Source organism: Vigna unguiculata, chromosome 8 (assembly GCF_004118075.2).
Source record: "Vigna unguiculata cultivar IT97K-499-35 chromosome 8, ASM411807v1, whole genome shotgun sequence".
Classification (NCBI taxonomy): domain Eukaryota; kingdom Viridiplantae; phylum Streptophyta; class Magnoliopsida; order Fabales; family Fabaceae; genus Vigna; species Vigna unguiculata.
In genome coordinates this window covers 26,914,394-26,937,225 of record NC_040286.1, presented here as the reverse complement: position 1 = coordinate 26,937,225, position 22,832 = coordinate 26,914,394, and the positions used below count along the sequence as shown (strand labels likewise).

At 32.2% G+C, this 22,832-nt stretch overlaps 1 protein-coding gene and 3 non-coding genes across 4 annotated transcripts; 1 reads left to right on the top strand and 3 right to left on the bottom strand.

Moving 5' to 3' along the window:
- Positions 1 to 613: 613 nt before the first annotated feature.
- Positions 614 to 2,136, top strand: LOC114195643 (J protein JJJ2). The gene has a single exon (XM_028086180.1). It carries the CDS (start codon positions 717 to 719, stop codon positions 1,728 to 1,730), a length of 1,014 nt encoding a protein of 337 aa, XP_027941981.1. The 5' UTR covers positions 614 to 716; the 3' UTR covers positions 1,731 to 2,136.
- A 9,415-nt stretch (positions 2,137 to 11,551) lies between these two features.
- On the bottom strand, positions 11,552 to 11,623 carry TRNAK-UUU. Its single transcript has one exon. It is a non-coding gene; the product is annotated as a tRNA-Lys (tRNA).
- A 5,062-nt stretch (positions 11,624 to 16,685) lies between these two features.
- On the bottom strand, positions 16,686 to 16,757 carry TRNAK-UUU. The gene has a single exon. It is a non-coding gene; the product is annotated as a tRNA-Lys (tRNA).
- A 1,765-nt stretch (positions 16,758 to 18,522) lies between these two features.
- On the bottom strand, positions 18,523 to 18,594 carry TRNAK-UUU. The gene has a single exon. It is a non-coding gene; the product is annotated as a tRNA-Lys (tRNA).
- Between the last annotated feature and the right edge of the window lie 4,238 nt (positions 18,595 to 22,832).

The following is a 22,832-nucleotide window of genomic DNA, read 5'->3' as shown; positions in this document are numbered from 1 at the left end:
AACGGGAGGAGGCTTCATTTGCAAAAGACTCTCTAATGTCTAAGTAAGAGGACTTAATAGGTTTGCTAGAAAATAATGTATATCTTTAACTGAGTGGAGCAAGTTATATATATAGTGTTATTAAACTTGGAAGTGGTTGATTGATATTAAACCAAAATATTTCACTCAATATATAGAATTGTTGAGATCGTGCTGTCGAGATTAGTAAATACATAGCGGGTGCGCTGAATGTATCGGGTCTTATTGGACCGTGCCCTCAACTAGACCAAGTAAGTATAATTAAACAAAATAAATGTAAAATAAATACTTTTATTAACTTTTGCTATTTAAAAATACTCAAGAATAATCAATATTTATTTCCAATAATTTTCTATAAACTATAAAATTAATAAAATAAGTCGTGTTTGTAAGAATAAAATTGGTAATATAATGGATGATCAAATCGACTTTGGATAATAATTATAAATAGCTAATAACAAATCATGTCATGACACAAAAATCTAAAAGAAAATAGTAAATATCAGTTTGAAAAATATATTTTTCTAGAAAATATTTTATTTTCTTCTTTTACATTAATTAAACAAATTCATCAAGTTAAATATAAGAAAAACCTAAAATATACTCTCCATTCTTCATCTTCCAGCTACAGAGTGAACAACTTCACTGTGTGCGCCTTTCAACACCTCCCTTGTCCTCATCGTCCGCTCCGCTTCAGAATGAACAACGCGACACGCAACGAAGCGGAGCGTCTCCTTGGGATCGCGGAGAAGCTTCTCCAGAACCGTGATTTGATGGGTTCGCGCGAGTTCGCCATTCTCGCGCAGGAAACTGAGCCTCTTCTCGAAGGTTCCGACCAGATCCTCGCCATCGTCGACGTGCTCCTCGCCGCCGACAAGCGCGTCAACAACCACCCAGACTGGTACGCCATCCTTCAGGTCGATCGGCGGTCCGACGACCTTGACCTCATAAAGAAACAGTACCGCCGCCTTGCGCTCCTCCTCCACCCCGACAAGTCCCGCTTCGCCTACGCTGACCACGCCTTCAAGCTCGTCGCCGACGCGTGGGCTCTATTTGCCGATCCCGTGAAGAAGGCAGTGTACGACAAAGAGCTCTCGTTCTACTCCCGCGTCGATTTGTCTGTCCCCGGATGGGTCCAGCAGGAAAAGCTCTCAGTCCGCAGGCCTGGGCCTGGGCCTGGGCCCGAACCCGGACCAAGCACCCGCAACAGTGCCTCGGCCCGCGACCAGATTCACGCTGATGAAAGTTCTCGCAGGAGAAACTCAACATTCTGGACCGCGTGTCCCTACTGTTACCGTTTGTATGAATACCCTAGGGTTTACGAGGGTAATTGTCTACGGTGCCAGAATTGCGATAGATCCTTCCATGGCGTGGCGGTTCCGACGCTGCCGCCGCTGGTCCCCGGCCAGGACGCGTATTATTGCTGCTGGGGCTTCTTCCCCATGGGATTTGTAATGGGTAACTTTGGTTCTCCGGAGAAAGAGGCGGAGGTGACAGTGCCTGCACCGCAACCCCCTCCTCCGCCTCCGCCCGCGTCTCAACCGGCTTCTTCTCTGCCGAATTGGATGCCCGTACCGGCGAATAACGGTGCGCAGGCGACGCCGGTGCCAGCGAGGGTGACTAGGTCGGCGGCGACGGTGGCCGCGAGAGCGCCGAACGGGACTGGGCCGAAGAAGAGGGGGAGACCAAGGAAGTATCCGTTGCAGTCGTGAGAAGTGTTTTGGAAGTGAATGTGAATGAAGATTTGTAGGTACTGTGTTATTTAGCTGTTTTTTTTTTTTTTTTGTAGATATGGTTAACTGGTTTTCATCTCTTGAATTGGAGTATTTTCTTTGGCTCTGTAGTTTTTGCTATAGGGTTTATTGTTGAATGCCTTGTTGGGGAGATTGTTGGGGAGTAGAACGATGTGGCCAGTTATCTTTAGTTGAAAGTAGATTCAGAAGGCCTTAAGGCCCTTAACTTGATTCAGTTGTTTTGAAGAGAACTGAAAATATTTGGGTTCTCCTAACTGTGGGAAAGCTTACACCTTCAATGCCATGAACATGGTTTTGAATTGTGGTTGGTTGTTGTTGTTGCGGTTATATTGCGAGTTCTTATGAATGATCTGATGTGATCGTAGTTGAGGTTTTGTAGCAGAGCTTTATACTACTGTTGTTTTTTGCTAGAGGGTTGTTCAATGTATTATAGAGTAAGGAATGCTCTTGGTAACTGGTAATCAGAACATGCACATTCTTGATGACTTGTCTATGTTAGAATTCTTAACTTGAGATGGGTTGTTTACTGGGGGAGGGTGATCCCTGAAACAGTGGTAAAGTTGTGACTTGGTGACTGGTTAATCATGTTGGATTCAAATCATGGATTCAAATGTTAGGAACCTTCTCATTCTGGGGTACCCTGTTTTTCTTAACCTGAGATGGGTGGAAAACTCTAATATCTATCACACACTGATGCTTAAATACCATTTTTATAGAGTTGATTTTGGATGGTTGATTTGAATTGATGAATGTGGCATGCATGCGTGTTTGAAGTAATCTCTGTGATTTTGACTTTACACTGAATGTGTGTGGAGGCATGTGAATTGATCCTGTGAGTTAACCACCAAATAAACAGTGCTGAGAATGCTCTAAAATGTTCAAAAGGGTATGAATATCCCTTAATAACAAGGTCACTACCCTAGAATAAGTCTTTAGTTGAGTTGCCTTCTGCCAATTGCAAGGCCTTCTCCTTGTTTGGCTGTGTGATTTTGCTCCTAAAGACTTCCTTTTACCATTGTAAAATCATATAACTGCACATCAATGGCTAATTGGATCTGGATTCGCCACTGTCATCATTTTTTCTATTCATGAATCATGATGACTCTTTTTTACGATAATGAACTGCTTTGTAAACTTGTCAATGTCTTTGAAATTACTGAGTTGGAATATAGCTTAAGAGTGTGTTAAGGTAGAGAATTTTCCATAATTTTTTTTATTGTAAATTTGAAATGTGTTACGATATATATTTTGATTGAATAAGAAATTAAAAAAAAAAACATTGGAATTATAAATTTTGGTTGCAGAATTGTAATATTGAGATATTATTGGGGTAATTAATACTTGGCTATCAAAGATTTTTCTATTGATTTTAATTAGAGTTGTTTTTTTATTTGAATCGTTAGGATTATTTTTGTTGGTTATTTTAGACTATTATTTTGCATTGACATCCTTTCGATTGAAGTCTTTCTTTGTTTATGTTAATAGAGATTGGTTTTTCATAAGAGGTATTTTTTTATTTAAATTGTTAGGATTATTTTTGTTGGATTTTTTTAGACTATTATCATTTTGCACTTACATCTTTTCAATTGAAGTCTTTCTCTGTTTATGTTGATAGACATTAGTTTTTCTCGTTCAATGGAAAAGCATCTTGTGTTTGGATGAAGTATTTCAACAATTTTAGGAAATTGAAATACATTGTATTTGAAATTCTTGTAATTGAATTTTCTTCAATTGAAGTCTCTCTCTGTTTATGTTAATAGACATTAATAAACATTAGTTTTTCTCGTTCAATGGAAAAGCATAAGCATCTTGTGTTTGGATGAAGTATTTCAACAATTCTAAGAAATTAAAATACATTGTATTTGAAATTCTTGCAATTGAATTTTCTTCATTTGCTAAATAATCTGTTTGGATAAAGTAATTGAAATATTTTACATTTCAATATCTTATTTGGATAAAATAATTGAATTTTTGTTGAGATAAAATTTTATTTTAGTAATATTTATTTAAGAAATTTTAAAATTAAATTTAATAAATATTACTGTCAACTTAAAATATTTAAATTCAGTCAAATTTTGATCGAGTTGACTCTACCAAATTCGATTGTATTTTGGTCAATGTAAAGTCGGTTCAATTTGGCCAAATTTGGTTGGAGCTAACTCGGTATATTCAACGAAATTTCAGTCGATGCAGACTCAACTAAATTTTTCCAAATTTTGGTGTAGGTCAACTTGGCCAAATTTGGATGGCCTGACCCGTTTGGGTTGTCGGGGTCGTTTGGTTCTTCAGCCCCCAGTCCATTGGACCTGTCCAAATTGTCTTGATTGTCGAGCCCGCTTGACTTCTTTGGGTTGTTGGGCTTGTCTGGCTCGTGTAGTCATCAAGTTCGTCCAACCTGTTTGTGTCGTCGCGCTTGTTTGGATCGTTTGACCTACCTGATCTGTTTTGGTAGTCGAGTCTTTTCGGCCTACCTTGATCGCCGGTTGACCTAATCTGTCTATGTCATCGGACCTACCTGGTCCGTCTTGATCGTTTAGCTTACTTGGCCCGACCTATCTAGGTCATTTAGGTTGTTTAGGTCCAATTGACACTTCTAATCTTGAAGAGTGAAGAATTTTACAAATTGGAAAATTTTAATTTCATTTCTTTTTTAATGAATTTCAAATTCTACTATTTTTGTGATTTGAAATACCTTCTTAAAATTTCTCAATTTCAATTTTTTTTTAATTTTCTCATTCAAACATGTCTTTTTACTTCAAAGAAATTCAAATTTTATAAATAATGAATTACTCTCATGCTTCATTCAAACATACTAACATACTATCTATATAACTATGATTGTCTATTTTTTTTTTCGAACTTGAGAAATTTGTTATTCGTAAGTAAACACAAAAAAAAACTTCCAATCAACAACATTTATAATATTGATCTATAGAGTAAAAAATTGTGATCAATATTAATAAAATCTTATCTTGATCGACATATATAAAGAAACTTTTTTATAAATATTAATGGAAATATTAATGAACATTGATCGAAGAACAGATTAAGTAAGATTGACTAAACAATATTATTAGTACTGATGTTTTAAAATTGTTAATTATTTTATATTTAATTTTTTTTTCATTGGTGGTAATTAATATATTTTATGAAAAAAGCATTTATTAAATTTAATTGTCTTATCTGCATAAAATACTTGAAAAATAAAATAATCTAAAATACAATCGGTTTAAACTTAATATATTTAAATGAGTTATAGATTGAGAACTTTTTTTTATCAAACTCTTAAGTTACACTGATAATAATAAGCTAACACGCTTTCCCTTGTACTATTAATTGTTAATTATTTCCATTTCTGAACATTTCAGTTTATTATGATGTACTTTGCGCCCTTTTCGAAAACATTTGCTTCATTGTAATTGTACTGAAGATGATTCTTCAAACTAATATTTAGATGCAGAATTGGAATGATAGTATAGCTAGGTTGCACTATATGCTCATCTGTTTATGTCTCATTTAATAAACAAACATGTTTAATTAAATGAAACATATAAGATAATATAAAGAGTAAAGTTGTAGAGTATCATGTCACTCCTTACATATATTCAAGGTACTTAGAATGAAATACTAAGACACAACACGAAAGGAGAAAACCACACATAGAACATACAAACAAACGGAAAGAGTAAGCCAGAGAAAAGATGTTTTTATCATGCAATTGAACATACAATTTAAGAAGTCAAACGTACATAAATCCACTAAGCATATAATGACCGACAAACAACGACTCAAGACACGATTATCCGGATACATATAATCAGTCGGATTCACTGGATGTTTGCACTTGTGGTGGCCTCTACTGTTTTGCAGAGCCAATTGCCAATGGGTTTCACCCTACCGCTCACAAGGTTAGCCTTCAAACATCTAAGGCCATTATCCTGCCAAAGACTAGGGCCTCCTGCTACTCTCACCACTCGAGTCAGTACGCTCTACGTGAGACTAACTAACTCTTTAGAATGTCAGGATGTAATCCTTACCAAATTATATAATGAGGCACCACCACGAACCTTCGTGGAATTATGTCCTAATCATGAGGCACCACCATGAGCTCCTACTAACAGGGGTCATGGAACTACATCCTGACCATGAGGCATCACCACGAAACCATCATGAAATTACGTCCTGACCAATGAGGTACCACCATGAGATCTCACCTAGAGATTCATGGAATTATGTCCTAAACCACACTAAAATCATGTCGCACCAACCAACATAAAATTATCATGCATACCAATTACATACCAACTTTTATAACCAACCATCAATTCATGTTCCATACCAAGATCATACCAAACTCATCATCTTCAGCCCATAAACTATTCAATACATGCAAAATCACTCAATTCATGCTTTAACATAGTAATCCAACCAAACATGTGACAATAATCTAAGAACAGAGGGGAAAGCAGCACCTGAGCACATTCTCGCCTAGTTCTCGCTCAGGATAAAAGGCATCACTCATGCGAGATGTTTCTTTTCGCTCAGGCGAGCTCCTTCCGCCTAGGCGAGAGCTCAAAAAGTGGGAACAATGGCTTTCTGCGATTTCTCGCTTAGGCGAGACCTCCTCGCCTGAGCGAGACTACACCTCGCTTGAGCAACAGCTCGAGCAGAAAACCTGAGCGAGCCTTTGTTAGTCTCGCCTAGGCGAGACACGCTCCCTTGGGCGAGAAAACCAGTGCTCACCATTGTTCACTCGTGCAACAACCAAGCATTCAAGACCCAATCGACATTTATCAATATTCCAAGCAATCACAACAGCATCCAAGCATTTTAAACACGAAAACGAAGCTACAACAGGCATATATGACTTAAAAACGTGGAACCCTAACTTCTCTTACCTGGAAAATGTTAGCAGAATATCCCGACACCTACGCAAATGAGTACGACAGCTCCCAGAGCAGATTCGCGAGCTGGGAACACTAGCATAGATGGAATACGGTTTAGTATGGTGAACCCTAACTATGACCACGAAAAACCAAACCATAGAGGAAAAGTATGAGTTGGGAACCAACTTACGTGGAAGAGAACGAGGTTGGACTTGCTTGACACGGAGTAGCGACAAACCCTAGCAAAGCTTCTGTTGAGGGAACAAGGAGAGAGTAAGGACACTGAGAGGCTTAGGCTGATTTAGGAGTTTTGGACACCCTATGGGCCAGCCTTAGACCCAAGTTACTAAGATAGGCGCTTAAACTCTATGACAGAATTAAAGTGGGCCTTACAGTGTTTGTATCCTTCATGATGATTGTGAAAACATCTTTAAGCAAAGCAAATAGAAATGATTTTTTTTCTGAATTAGATAGAAAAAGAAGTAAGAACTTAAGAAGTAGAATCATAAAAAAACGTTAAACCCTATACGCTTAACCCTTAAAATGAAAAAAAAAACGCTTAGTTTTTACTTTTTGAAACCCTAGTAGACTCACTTTATGACTCACCTCATGTAGATATCTGCTATCTGATTTTAAAAATTGCTTATACTTCACTAATAACAAAATGTGTCAACTGAAATGAAAATCAAAATTTTGGGTTGAATTGAAATTGGTATTTGTTTAAACCAGATATGATGTTTTCCCGTTAGTTTCAGAAATAAATTATGATGCATTTTATTTATTTTGAATTTTCGTTGAGTAAATTTTATTTTATTTTATAAGGAATTGTACCTCATTATCAGAAATGGTTAAAAATATGTAGAAGTCTGATTTTATTTTATTTTATTTTACATTTAAATTTTTGTGAGTAAGTTTGATGAGTGATATTGCAATCCAACCCAAAATGGAGCGCAAAAATCCAAATGGGCTTCCATGAGGTACAGTTGTTAATAGAAATGACAAATAAATCCGTTCTCGTGGATATTGTATGAACCCGTCTCCGTTTTGACGGGAAATCCTTGCATTAGCTGGGTATGAGGAATTCTCGACTTTTTCAACTGGGTATAGGGATGAGTATGAGGATGTACATATTCTCCACCAAAATTTACTACAATATAAAAATATAATGTAATTGTCATGAATATTTTTTTATCATCATCCAACATATATTGGAGTTCAAAAGATACAAGATCTATGTCAAAATTTTATTATTATGTTTATTATTTGTTCTTTGCGTCATTTTGATCAAATGATATATTATAATTTTTATTACTATATAAAAGAGAAATTCATTAGAATTTAAAAAATTGAAGTAAACAAACATTTAAAATATATTTTAATTTGAATATTTGTTTTCCTTTTATATTTTTTTACAAATATTTTTAAATTTTATCAACTAAGTTTCATTAATATTTGCAAATTTGATAATATTTAATATTTGATAATATTATGTTTCTTTTACTGTAATTTTTTATTATTTTATAAAAATTAATTAAAATTAATATTGAAGTAGTAAGAGAACGGGTATGAGTATGAGTACGAGATTATACCCGTTACCCGTTAGATTTGGGTATGAGAATGAAGATGAATTTTTTCTATGGAGATGGATATGGGATAGCAAAACCCGTCTTGTTATCATCCCTAATTGTAAATTGAGCTTATTCACCGGTAAAACTAATAAAATAATTATTAACTTATTTGTTTAATTTATAAATTAATTTCATAAGTATGTGAATAAATAATTTAAAATTTTTTCTTTCAAAATTTAGAAACAACTAAAATACATTAATTTTATAAGTATTTGAAAAAATAATTTAAAATTATTTCTTTCAAAATTTAGAAACTACTCTTAACTTATATATTGTAATTTTTTCAACTTTTTTCAATTATAAGCTCTTATATTTTAATATGTTTTTTATTAATTTAATTTTCTTGTATCCTTTTATCGCTTATAGTGAATACAATGGAAACTATAAAAATGAAATTCAATGTAAAATTCAATGTCATTAAAAAATAGAAAATAAATTAATTTTGAAATTAAATTTGATTATTATTTATTAGAATAACCAATTTAAACAAAACAACTAAACCAAATTAAAAAATGATATAAAGCTTCAAAAAATGAAAAGATAACAAGAAGTTTAATTTATAATTGACTTATAATATTTTTTTACCTATAAAACACAAAATTATATTTATATGATAAAATTCAGGTAGTTTTATTTATTTATGCACTCTACATATATAAACTAACTTACAAATTACTTAAAGATAATTAATATGTTTTAAAGTATTGTTTTATAAATTATAAATTGATAAAAGTTTTGTTTATAATAATAAAATTGGTAATAGAATGAACAATCTGACAAACTTTCGATAATAATTATAGATAACTAGTAATAAATTATATTTATGTAATTTTTTTTAAATTAGTAGGTTGAGTAGTTGTTCAAGCAAAAACAGATAAATTACTTATGATCCTACTTTTATTTAAGTGAAAGATTTTTTAGTCAAACAAAAATAAAGCAGTTGCTCTCGTCTTTTTTTTTTTTTGTTTAACTGAAAAGAATAAAAGTTATTATTTTAATTGATTAAATATACATGTGAAACATAAATTTTAAGTAGGATATTGAATTTAATATTACATTGAGATATATGGTTGTTTAAATGAAATATGTGCTAAGAGGAAGGTGGTTGATATAAATAAGAAATGCATGTATTTTGTAGTTATAAATTTGGAATGATTTTTTCACCTCTCACCACCTTGCTCTACATTCCTCCACACACCTCCTTCTACATTTTTTTCCTCTTCTTTCTTCTCCATCATCCACCTTTAACCATTTCTTTCTCTTTCTTTCCCTCTTTTCCACCATCATTTCTTCCTTTCTTCTTCTTCTTTCTTTTTTTTTTCACCATCCACCTTCCACCACATTTGTTTCCTTTCTTAATTTCTTCTTCACCATCTTTTTCTTACCTAGAGTGACGACTGATGTGTGTGTGAAATAGAAAATAGGTAGAGATAGATGTTTATTTTGTAAATTCTATTGAACCACAATATGTGTGGCAAGCTAAACAAAAAAGAAAATAATAATTTGAATGTTGATAAAAGGGATGATAGCTAAAAAAAACTATTATTTTCTTTCTTTCCTCTCGTCCTAGAGTCAATTATGTGACTCAATATATGTGTGGCAAACTAAACAAAAAAGAAAAAAAAATTAGAACTTGAATATCCATAAAGAAGATCATAATTAAACAAAGAAGGTGCACCTAAACCCATACGTGGTTAAAAGCCACGCGCTCTAGCACCTAGTTAAAACAACATGTTATGTTTATCAAAATTGAAATCAATACATTTTTAAATAAAATTGGTTTTAAACAAATTAAGCTTCAATAAGACAATAAAATAAACACGATCTATGAGAATCAAATTCATTATACGTGTTAAAACATCACATCCGCTCATCTTAATTACCTTACCCATTACTCACATCAAATATGACGATTGCGATATGAAAAAGTGATAATTTTAAAAATAAAGTTTACTTTTATAATAATTGTTTTATATAGTTGTAATAAGGGTTTAAAATGTTAAAATCTTTAAAATATAATGTGACTAAAATATTTTATAATCACATAATTAAACTTAATGCAAGAGTTGATTAATTCAAAATGTACGAATGTTTAATTGATTTTTTTAAATACTAAATACTAAATATTTAATATTTTATAATCCACTTTAATATTTAATATTTAAGGAAAATAATTAAATACTAAATATTTTTTTCTAGGTATTGAATTGCGGTTTTATAATTGACTTATAGTATTTTTTTACCCAAAAACACAAAAATGTATTTATATGATAAAATTCAGGTAGTTTTATTTATTTATGCACTCTACATATATATAAACTAGCTTATTAACTAGATATACTAAATACTTCTAATTAATCAATAAGTTATTTTATCACTTCATAACTTATAAGCTAAGAACTCACCCGTTAGTAGTTAACTTATAATCTATTAGCTAACTTATTAATTACTTATGGCAAGCATACTAATTTGCAATTTACTACTTATAATTGATTGATACATCATATAGAAAATTCATGTAACACTTAAAATAATTATAACTTCAATTACTAAATATTTATCTTTTTTTTTTTCACGCTTCACTCCTAAACTTGCATTAATATCTACTTATGTAGTATACCACATCATACAGAACATTGTTGATTCGAGGTGGTTCACCGGTCATTAGCGCGTGGTGGTTATGTCCATGCGAAGAAAAAAGTAGTACAAGGTTAGTTTTTTTTTTCTATTAAATTTATATACTTTTTATTTTCATTAGATTATTTTATAAAAGTTTTGTATAAAAATATAAATTAAATATTTAAAATTAATATTTAAATTTATATCAATATAAAATTTAAATTGGCATGAAATTACTATAACTAAGATTAGCGTTGAAGTAAATAAGTTATAGTTAAATTGTTTATATCATATTAAGCTTAGATTGAAATTAGTATTATAAATGAGACTAAAACTTTATGTAATACGAAAATTAAATTAAATGTTTGAGTTATAGTTATTTATATGTAATTAAATTAATATACATCAAATAGAATTGAAATTTTAAGAATGATAAATTAAAGTTAATTCTATTTAAATTAAGCCTAGGTCAATTGTATGTAAAATAACTCCTATATTTTTCATTGAACATAAAAGTAAAACAATACATCATGAATCAAAAGTATTGCTTAAACAATACATCTATACTTTAGGAACTATCTATAAATTATATTTATGACATAAGATAAAGTTGTTGTACTTAAGTTTTGAAAAAGAATAAGAATGACACCATCTGTGGGGATTGAACCCATAACCACATGGTTAAAAGCCATGCACTTTACCACTGAGCTAAGATGGCAAGTTACATTTAATAAAATTGAAGACATTACATGTTTAGTTAAAATTGGCTTTAAACTAATTAATAATAAAAAAAAATAGACCCTTGTAGAGATCAAAACCATGACCACATTAAAACATCACATTCGCCCACCTTAGTTACAGTTACCCATCACTCTCGTATGATTGTAAAATAAAGTTAGATTTAATTTTGTATTAAAGTACATAATTGTATTGAATGAATATTAGTTCTTGTTCTTACAACGAAGATCGATCCTATGTGTAAGACCTAGGAAAAATAAATAAATAAATAAATATTTATTTAATAAATGTGATGACGAAAATCTCTAAGTTAATTGTTAATTAATGTGGAGAGAGAAGATAAGGAATAGTACTAACTCAAGTAGTTGAACGTTTATTTAAGTGATGCAAGTTAGTGTTTTATTTATTTTAAATTTTAATACTATATTTAATGTTGCAGATATGTGTATATAATTAAGTGGTGAGTATTGTAATATGAGAAAGTAATTGGCCTGGTGGTTGGAGAGTGTGTTTGAGGTGTGAAGGTGCGTGGATTCAAACCTGGTAGGGATAATATTGTTTGTGTTACGTAGGAGATAGTGAGGGCCATGTTAAGTATTTACATTAAAAGGGGTTAGGGTTTTGAAAAAACGACACACACATGAGAGTTAGAGAACGAGAGTTGGAGGCTACAAAAGAGAGAAATGTTGAGTCAAAGAAGCAATCTAGGTAGGGGGAAGCCAACCTTTTGTGTGTTTATTTTCTTGTATGTATGGCCACTTAATTGTCTTAATGAAGCTTCACCTTATTTCTTTTCTCTCTTTATACTTGTGTTGTTTTATGATTCTTGAACATGAACGTGGAGTTGGTACTATAGTCTGCAATGCATGAATTCTTTGGGCCTTTTGTTTGAACGTGGGTTTAGTTTTCTTTCGCGTTGGCTATGCGATACCTACGAGTCTACATGAAAGATTTGTGGGTGTTGGCTTTACTTTAATTGCTGAAACCTGAACCTCAACGTGAGGCTTATAAGATTTTCTGGAGTTTGCTTGTTGGGTATATTTCCATGCGTGCAGGGGTTGTTTGGTTGCAACTTTGTGTTTCCATTGGTAGGGCAAATTTGTTTGTTTTCGTGGTCTTGAGGGAGAATTATGGGCGGCATGGTTTGTTTTTAGTCATTATGTTACGGTGCAGTGGCATACCATAGACAACAACTTTTCCCTTTATTTGATCTTCTTATGTGATGAGTGGGTTTTTCGAACCCTAAATCCCCAATACCATGGGCTATCTTTTAAGCCACGACGAATATGCTTCAGCACGATAATAAATCCAGTCCAAGCGGAGCTCTTGGCGTCGATCCGGTTCACGCCTATAGTGGTGGTGGTTCGTGACGGCGACTTATTCTAGCCTAGTTTTCCGCATGAGGGTGGGTTCCTCTGCTGGTTTTGTGGACTCGCGAGGGTGCTCTATGGTGTTGTGTTTGCAATTCAAACAGGTGTAGGTGGTGTTGTGTTCGATGTTCGTGGTGGGTTATTGCAGTAGTGACAGATTTGGTGTGCACTGTTCCTCACGGTTCAGATGCTAGACTCGAGATGATAGGGCACAAGGAGGAACAATGGTGGTCTGCGAGCACTATCGATGGAGGCTCCCCCTTCGTCTTTCAAGGCAGAATCACAATGGGTTTTCTCACCATGATGGTTCTCGACGACGGTGGGTTGAAGTCGATCTCTTACTGGCTCTTGTCGCATTTATATTGTGTTGCAGTGGATATGTGTTCATGGTGGTGGCACGCACAGGAGGTGGTTTTGCAGCTGGTTCGCTTCAGGGCAGTGGTGATTTGAAATCACGAGACTCGTGGTGATGGTTCTGATCCGAAGTCAGATTCTACACCTATGGGGTTGCCTGCGACAATGATTGCATCAGAGACGCAACAATGGTTTTATTAAAGCACAAGTTGCTTCTGGGTTTATTTTCCACGAGCCTTTGTGTACCCATTGTGTACCCATTTGATAGTTGTTCATTGTTTAATTGTTTATCTTTAGTGTGTTTTCATCTGTTGGGCTTTATTGGGCCACTGTTCCAAATTTGGGTTAATTTCACATTATTTGGCCTAATTTTTGTTTATAATTATTTTTAGGAATTTGGGTGAAGCAATTTTGGAGCTTGGACATTAATATTCAGTTGAAGAGAGTTGCCACATCATTTCCACATCATTTCCACGTCATTTCCACGTCATCTAAGTGAATGGGCCAACATTTGAGACCCAGTAGTGGCATTTTTGTAATTATGAGTGGCAGAATGACATTTTTGTAAATAGTAGTGGCAAAATTGATTTGACCATGAGATTTTAGGTCATTTAGCATGGCAGCCACATCTCTTCTTCTTCAGCCTCCATTTTCATGTTTTCAAGCTTTGATGGGTGTCCATGGAGGTTCTCTTTTCGTTTTTCACGTTTTTGCACTAGTTTTATCCTTTTTATGAGCATTTGACAGCACCCAATGTGGGTTTTACGTTTTGAATTCAATTGCTAGCTTGGGCATCTCATTTTATGGATTGTATTGACTTGGAACAACACCCATTAATGGAGTTTTTGGTTTTTAAGCCACAACAACGTTTTTTGTTCAATTAAAGCTTTAAAATTTCTCTTTTGCTCTTGAATTTGCGTTTGAATTTGCATTTGAACAATTCGTAGGTTAGGGTTTGATGTTCTGTTTTGGTGAATTTCGTTTTGAAGTGTTTTATTGCCCAATTTTCATGTCTAGCTAAATTCGTGTATTGACTCCTTGATGAAAAATGCAATGAAGCCTTGAGGTTGTGCTTGTTTTATGAAATATGCCATGTCTCTTTGTTCTGAATTCGGGGAATGCATGTGGTTCATCTGTTTATACTTAATTTACAGATTAATTGCATATATTTGGGTTAGGTTATGTTCATGCTTAATGTATGTAGCTTGACTGTCACGAATTTAAGGATGTATGCATTGCTTAGTTGTATAATGAAGTTGGATTGTAACTTTTGCTTAGTGGGTTATTATCTAGTGGATTGAGAGAAGGTAAAGGTGTTAATTTGGTGGCCTATGATAAGTGAAATTGTGTTTGAATCAAGGATGTCAATAAGTTTTAATCATTGTCGCATTTAATTGAATATGTTGATTAGCATTGTGAATCTGCCAAACCCCCCCCCCCTTGTGTTATAGTGTTGTGTTTGTCTGGAAATTGAAGCTTTGAACAAGGACATTGGTCGTTGGGAGACGATTTGGTTCAACTTTCACATACTATATTTTATCTGTTTTAATTTGGTGGGGTACGACCTCTATCAATGGTTGCTGAAATTGTTTGGTACAAGGTTGATTCTCAGGTTCTTCACGTGTTTGGAAAAAAAGAATGTTTTTTCAAGCTAGTACCAAATTGGTTCACGCCCAAACACAATTGATTGACTGTCAGGGTATTAAAAATTGAAGGGTTTTTCTTCAATTTTTATTCACACGTAAAGAAGTGCATGGGTGGGGACTACATGTAAATACAAATTCTCTTTCCTTGCTTGCATTATTTTTTCATGTAAATGCATGAGGTCTAAGTTTCTGGTTTTCCTTTCTTTTAGATTTTTAGTGGTGCATGATAGTGGGGTCGTTTTGCATTGACACTTTCTATTGGTTGATGGGTACAAGGTTTCTATACTTTTCTTATCCATGAGTCCCACTTTTGCTTTAAAGGTGAAAGATTACGTGAGAAGGATGGGAGCATGAAAGGGTGCATGTGTGTTGGAGGTTTTCCTAGTTTAGGATAGTTTTAGTCTCTTTATGGTTTCTTTTCACAAGTTAGTAAATTGGTAGGAAGCCTATATATGGCCCACATGGAAATGAAGTTTCTCTTTCCTTATTTATGTTTGGTACAAATCACATTAAATTAACGTTTTCTTTTGGTTTGCAATAAGCCTAGTCCTTTTTCTTTCTTGCTTGCATGGTTTCTTTGTCAAATATATATGTATATATTTTAATGTTGGTGGTGTGGGTAGCTCTTTAGTTTATTAAAACAACAATGACTATTTAAACTTTTATCTTGTATTTAAGAGAAATTGGATAGTGGATAGATGTGACTTATTTGAAAAGTATTATTTTACCAAGAATCTTTTGTATATCATTGTTTACGTTAGCTTACCCCTATTTGTTTGTTTGTGTGTTTGTTGTGTGTGCGATGATCGTATGACGTGTGTGTTATACAGGAGTATTTTATAATGCAAAAGATTCAGACAAGAAGTAGATCGTTGAGAGGATGAGATGAACTCGAAAGTTTATTATAATTTGTTTAGTTGTTTTAAATAAAATACTGAAGACTATGTAATTTTCTTTTCGCAATTAATGTTTGAATTATAATTTTTTTATTTTAAATCATTTTTTTTTGTTTTTTTAAGTACATTTTCAATGATAGTGTTTTTCCACCAAATGCGTTCAATTTTCTAACGTTCCGTGACATCCCAAAGTTAGGGTGTTCCATTTTGGTATCAGAGTCTGGTTTTCGAAAAAAATTTGGGATTGTGGGGTGTGAGCTCGTCTAGTTGATGTTTTGTGACTCTAAATTGTATTGTGATTGTACTTAATTGAACGAGTTAATTAATAATATGAAAGAGAGATGGCACGTGCACCATGAAATCCGGCAAGTTCTGCTGACGAGATCGCTCATGTAATAACAACCGTAGGCAGTACAAGCACCAACGCAACATAATAGTATGAATGATTTTATGTGACACAACCCGTCAAAGTTCAATGGGAAAGCCACTCCAGATGAGGCTCAAAAGCTGGAGTATTTTATGTTTTTGCTGATTGCCACTCACCAACGTCGTCGTCTACTGTAGAGATTGTAGTCGAGAACGATGATTCAAAAATGCATTTTTGCCATTTTATGTTTTTGCTGATTGCCACTCACCAACGTCGTCGTCTGCTGTAGAGATTGTAGTCGAGGACGATGATTCAAAAATGCATTTTTGCCTTTTCAGTTTAAGGTATTAGATTTGTTGTTCTAGAACCAATCTAATATAACCTCTTTCTACTTAAAAATAAAAATTAACACCATCTGTGGGGATCGAACCCACGACCACGTGGTTAAAAGCCACGCGCTCTACCACTGAGCTAAGATGGCAAGTTATATTTAATAAAATTGAAATTACTACATTTTTAGGTATAATTGTCTTTCAACTATTTATTTTAATTCTTTATTATTGAAAAAATAATCATGACCCACGGATTAAATAATGAAAGTTAGTTTCTGTTGGATAATTTATCAAACATATACTTGTAAGAAAAAAAAATATACATTAAATTTGTATTAATAGATTGGTTGGTTGTGTTGATACACTAGTGAATAAATTTTTGAGGAATTAAAAGAAAATAAATATTGTAATGGTAATATATAGTTGTGATGGATTTTTTTTAGAAGATTAATTATAGAGAGATTTATTCCAAATCTGAAATTACCTAAGAAATTACCTAAGTGAAATTACCTAAGAAATTGACCACTATAAGAAATTGCTAAAAAGAATTTGAAAATGAAACAAAATTTATTGATGAATTTTAAAATTTTAATTACCAACTAAAGTATTTGTCATAATGGATCTGTTGCTAACATTTATCAATAAAAAATAGACTTTTATTACAAATAGAAAATTTTGCCTATAATGGATTTGTCGATAAAATGAACGTCAAAGTTCTTAACTTTGGACTTTGACTATTTCATGGTAAAATTCAATAGTAAATTCGTCGATAATTGAGTTATTTAAAATTTGTCAGTTATTCTATTAGTAAAATGGAGATATGTGAGATATTTGTTATAATTAATTGGAGATATGTGAGAAGAAGTAAAGAAAAAGAGAAGATAAAGAAAGATGAGCAAGAAGAGTTAGAGGCAGTGACGATGGAGGCCACAAATGGTGGAACCAAATGAGGAGGAAGATCAATAAGATGAGGAGGATGAGAAGAAAAAGAAGAAAGAAGAATAGGATGAAAAATAAGAAAAAGAGATGGAAGAGAAGAAGAGGAAGAACAAAAAACCAAATCGTGATATCTACTACCAAATAATTATTAACGACCAAAATTCATTAGTAATTACCTGCCGGTAATTATTAATAAATTTTAGTGAGTGGAGGATTGATGACATGGCAAGTTTCAATTGGTTATTTTAGTGAGTGGAGGATTGAGGACGTGGCAAGCTATAATTGGTTATTTTAGTGAGTGGAGGATGGTCACGTGGCATAATCTGGTTGAGTGGAGTTTAAGTGGGAGGATGGGTGCAAATTAGTAAAAAGTAGGGGTGCAGAACAGATTTAGATGACCCACTTGCAGGAGGGGTGTGTAAAATAATAAACTTGAGGTGCATTTAGCTCCTGAAATATTCCTTTCCAGAATTAGATGCCCAATTGCAAAAGGAGTGTGTAAAAATGAAAACTGGAGGTGTATTTAGCTCCTGAATTATTCCTCTCCACAATTATGATTTTGGACTTATTTTGTAACTTGAAATATTCCAAATTCACACAATTAAGGACCTAAATTAAATTACAGTTGCATTATTAAATGTTAAGAATATCCAATAAGATTTTATACAACTAAAAATCAATTCTTAAGTGCAAATATGATATTAAATCCTCAAAATTTAAACATTTAATGATTGCAGAAGTTTGAACTCATCACACCCGTCAGACGGTCTAGAAATGAGTTTCGCATGGTGCCTCGTGAGCAGTGTCAGGCGATATTGCTGCAGTCTAGGATATCTTAAAGGTCGGCTTGCTGGTTTTCCTTTGAGTTGTGGCTCGGGTTAAAAATGCATTTTTGCCTTTTCAGTTTAAGGTATTAGATTTGTTGTTCTAGAACCAATCTAATATAACCTCTTTCTACTTAATAATAAAAATTAACGCCATCTGTGGGGATCGAACCCACGACCACGTGGTTAAAAGCCACGCGCTCTACCACTGAGCTAAGATGGCAAGTTATATTTAATAAAATTGAAATTACTACATTTTTAGGTATAATTGTCTTTCAACTATTTATTTTAATTCTTTATTATTGAAAAAAATAATCATGACCCACAATGAATTAAATAATGAAAGTTAGTTTCTGTTGGATAATTTATCAAACATATACTTGCAAGAAAAAAAATATACATTAAATTTATATTAATAGATTGGTTGGTCGTGTTGATACACTAGTGAATAATATTTTACAGAATTAAAAGAAAATAAATATTGTAATGGTAATAAAGAGTTGTGATCGATTTTTTTGTAGAAGATTAATTATAGAGAGATTTATTCACAGTGTGACCTAAGTGAAATTACCTAAGAAATTGACCACTACAAGAAATTGCTAAAAAGAATTTGAAAATGAAACAAAATTTATCGATGAATTTTAAAATTTTAATTACCAACTAAAGTATTTGTCATAATGGATTTGTTGATAACATTTGTCAATAAAAATTAGACTTTTATTACAAATAAAAAAATTTGCCTATAATGAATTTGTCGATAAAATGAACATCAAAGTTCTTAACTTTGGACTTTGACTATTTTATGGTAAAATTCATTGGTAAATCTGTCGTTAATTACTTTTGTTTTAAATGTTAGTAATTGAAATTTTTTTGATAAATTCGTCGATAATTGAGTTATTTAAAATTTGTCAGTAATTCTATCAGTAAAATGGAGATATGTGAAATATTTGTTATAATTAATTTGATATATGTGAGAAGAAGAAAAGAAAAAGAGAAAATGAAGAAAGAGGAGCAAGAAGAGCCGGAGACAGTGACTATAGAGGCCACAAATGGCATAACCAAATAAGGAGGAAGAAGAACAATAAGATGAGGAGGATGAGGAGAAAAAGAAGAAAGAAGAATAGGACAAAAAATAAGAAAAAGAGGTGGAAGAGAAGAAGAGGAAGAACAAAAAACCAAATCGTAATATCTATTGCCAAATAATTATTAATGACCAAAATTCATTAGTAATTACATGTGGATAATTATTGATAGATTTCAGTCATCAGTAATTATTGATGAATTTTTCTATATTTATCAAAAAAATTTAAAAACGAGCCAATCAAATTTTTTTTATAGTGTGATACCATATCTTACACAAAACTTTAAAATATTTATATTTTGTTTAATGTTCCAATTTATAATTTATGTGCAATTTAAAGTGACTTAAATATCTTAAAAAAAAAATTGGCATGGGAAGAATGGGTGGGGAAGCATGCAGCCTTTTTGGGACAAAGAATGAGACCATCCGTAGGGTTTGATACTGTGAGAAATTCTTTGCCCTAACAGTCAAACCCAATTTGCTGTATCACTCACTTTTTGTCTCACCTTTTCCCCCTTCTAATTCATCCTTATTTTCCCTTCTTTTACTTTATCAATTTTTGAAACCTTATTGGGATTTGGAAGCAAAACCTTTTGATCCAGTTCACTCTTTCTTTCGGTGGTCCACTTCCATTGCATCATTAATTGCGTGGCCATGGCAGAATCTTGCAAAGAATAAAACAAACTCTACTTTCCTCGATAAATTATTTTGTCTTCTCATTCATTCTTTTTTATCATTAAACTATAATCTCTTAAGTATACAGTTCTTACCTTCACTTTCTAAATATTTTAGATAATAAACTTTAATACATTAAGTGAATAATGTATTTTTAGCAAAATATATGAGAAAATGTGTATCATGTTTTATTTACTCGTATATTGAAAAAATATCAATGAGATGAGAGCACTATTAATGTAAATAGTTTTGAGAATGAAGAGAAGAGCTCAATAACAATGGAATGAAGGAGAGAAACACGTAATTTTTGGAAGAAAGAAACGAGGGTGAAACAACTCCAAAAACATTTATATTTTCGTGTAGTTTGTGAATAACATATTCTGCCGTAATGTGTTCCGACAATGTTTATTGAAAATCTCTTTTCTTCCCTCTCTACTCCTTTTGTCTCTTTTGCTATTTATTTATTTCTTAGTATTATGTACAAATCAAAAAGATTAAAACTTTTCAAATGCATTATTTAAAGTAACTAGGATGCTTATATTCTTAATTAGTTAAGTGATCATACTCTTAATTAGTGATCAATTGGTGTCCAATATATTTGAAGGTAACTAAATAGAGATTAAAATTTTGGTGATTTTGTAGCGACCGATTTAGAAATTGGTGACTAACTATTTTGTAGCTAGGATTTTCGTTATCGTTTATTGCTAATGGTTATAAATGGTTATAAGTGTTTGCAATCAATTTTATTCATTTGACAATCGATTTCGTAAATGGTTGAAATACTTATTTGTAATAGTAGTTTCATCTTCTAATATGGAGTAAAAACAAGCCTATGCAATAGATAAATCTTACCATGAAACCTAGGAAACATATGTACTCATCTTGCTATATTCTACCAGAAGAAAAAACATAAGCATGAATGTGTTGTGTAAAATCGACCAATCATACTTGTATACTTTTGTTTCTTTAAATTAAATGCATATTTTTAAGCGTCATATATGATTAGTTAATGATAGACAGAAACAAGAAGAAGTGAATAAGAAAAGGGAAAAATAGATTAGGGACCAAGAGGAAAACCTGTCATATGAAAATTTAATACTAAAAACAAAAGTTATAGAAAATTTGTTGAAGGTATATGACCTAAAACCCTTAATAGCATTGGCTTGACCCTTTTGTTTTACTATTGAAAAGGGGATGTGGAATAGGTGGGGGCCAAGCATATAAAAGGTTAAATAAATGAGCAGTGCATGGAAGAAGAGGTGGGGTCGAATTAATAAGCTTTAGCCATTGGAGACACAGATCGAATGGAACAGTGAGCCTGGGAGACATGCTCATTGCATCATGGACATGTCAAAATCATACTATATATCAATCCAAACTATACCACTGTTACCACAACAAATAGAAAATATATATGCACTTCATATTTTGCCATCAATAATATATATATTTCACTGGTTTTCAAAGGAGTAATGATATTCTCAAATGACATTTGAAAAATAAAAAATAGGAAAGATAGTAATAGTTCAATTCCTCGAGTCTTTTTCGTAATAAGAATGATGAGATTTTTTTCTGTTGGAAATTTTATACGGATAAGAGATTATATAAAATTATAATATGTAAGTGCAAATTTTGATTTATAAATTAAGTTTAAGGTTAAATATGTTTTTAGTATCTAAATTTTGACGTAAAATTAAAATTCATATTTGTTTTAAATTTTGGTATATTTTGATTTTCAAACTTTTAAAAATGAATTAATATAGTTCTTTTAATCAAATCACATTAATTTTGTTGGGCTTGCTAAATGACGTTCCTAACTAACATTGAAGTGAAAACATGTAAAATGGTGTAAGCAATTCAAATGTTAATCTAAAATAGGTTTGACATGTTAAAGAAATTTAATATAGTTGGATTAAAAGGATTATATACACTCATTTTTTAAATTTGAGAACCAATTTTAAAATTTGGAACAAAAACGAATTCAAATTTTGTGTGAAAGTTTAACAACTGAAATATATTTAACCTTTACTTTTATAAAATTGAAATAAGCTTAGAGTTCACCTCTTGATACTTTTCAACAATATTCATGAAACAAAATTTCGGTCTTTAAATAATTTAAAAATAAATGTGAAAGTAAATTAAATATAACATAATCAAATTACTAATAACGTTTTCTTTTATTGTCTAATTAACGAAGGAAAATATATATTTTTTTAACCTTGTTTTTAGTTCTTATGACTTTCAAATGGATAAATTCAGCCTTCAAGCCTTCTACTTTCTAAAATTGAATATAACAAGTGATATTATAAATTATCCCTTTTTGTACATTTAATATAAACACTTGGTGGTGACATTTTATTGTTATAAAAGCAATAAAAAGGATTAAATGTATATAATCATTTAAAAATTAAACAGAAATGAATCATTTTTCAAATAGAGTGATGAAAAACATGTTTTAGGAAATAAAACATATTATATAAGTGATTAATAAATTAGGTGAGGATATATAGCTTAGGTGTGTATGATGTGGCTTCTGCAGGCTGCTGGTTGGGGGATGCCATCTAAAGTCTCATCTGCTCCTTGCAGCCGGAGCACTGACATCGGATGTTGATCTTTCCTTCTTCATTGTTACCCTTGCTGGGGCCCACCCGACATATTCACATGCATTATGTTACTGATACATACATACATAATTCATATTCATA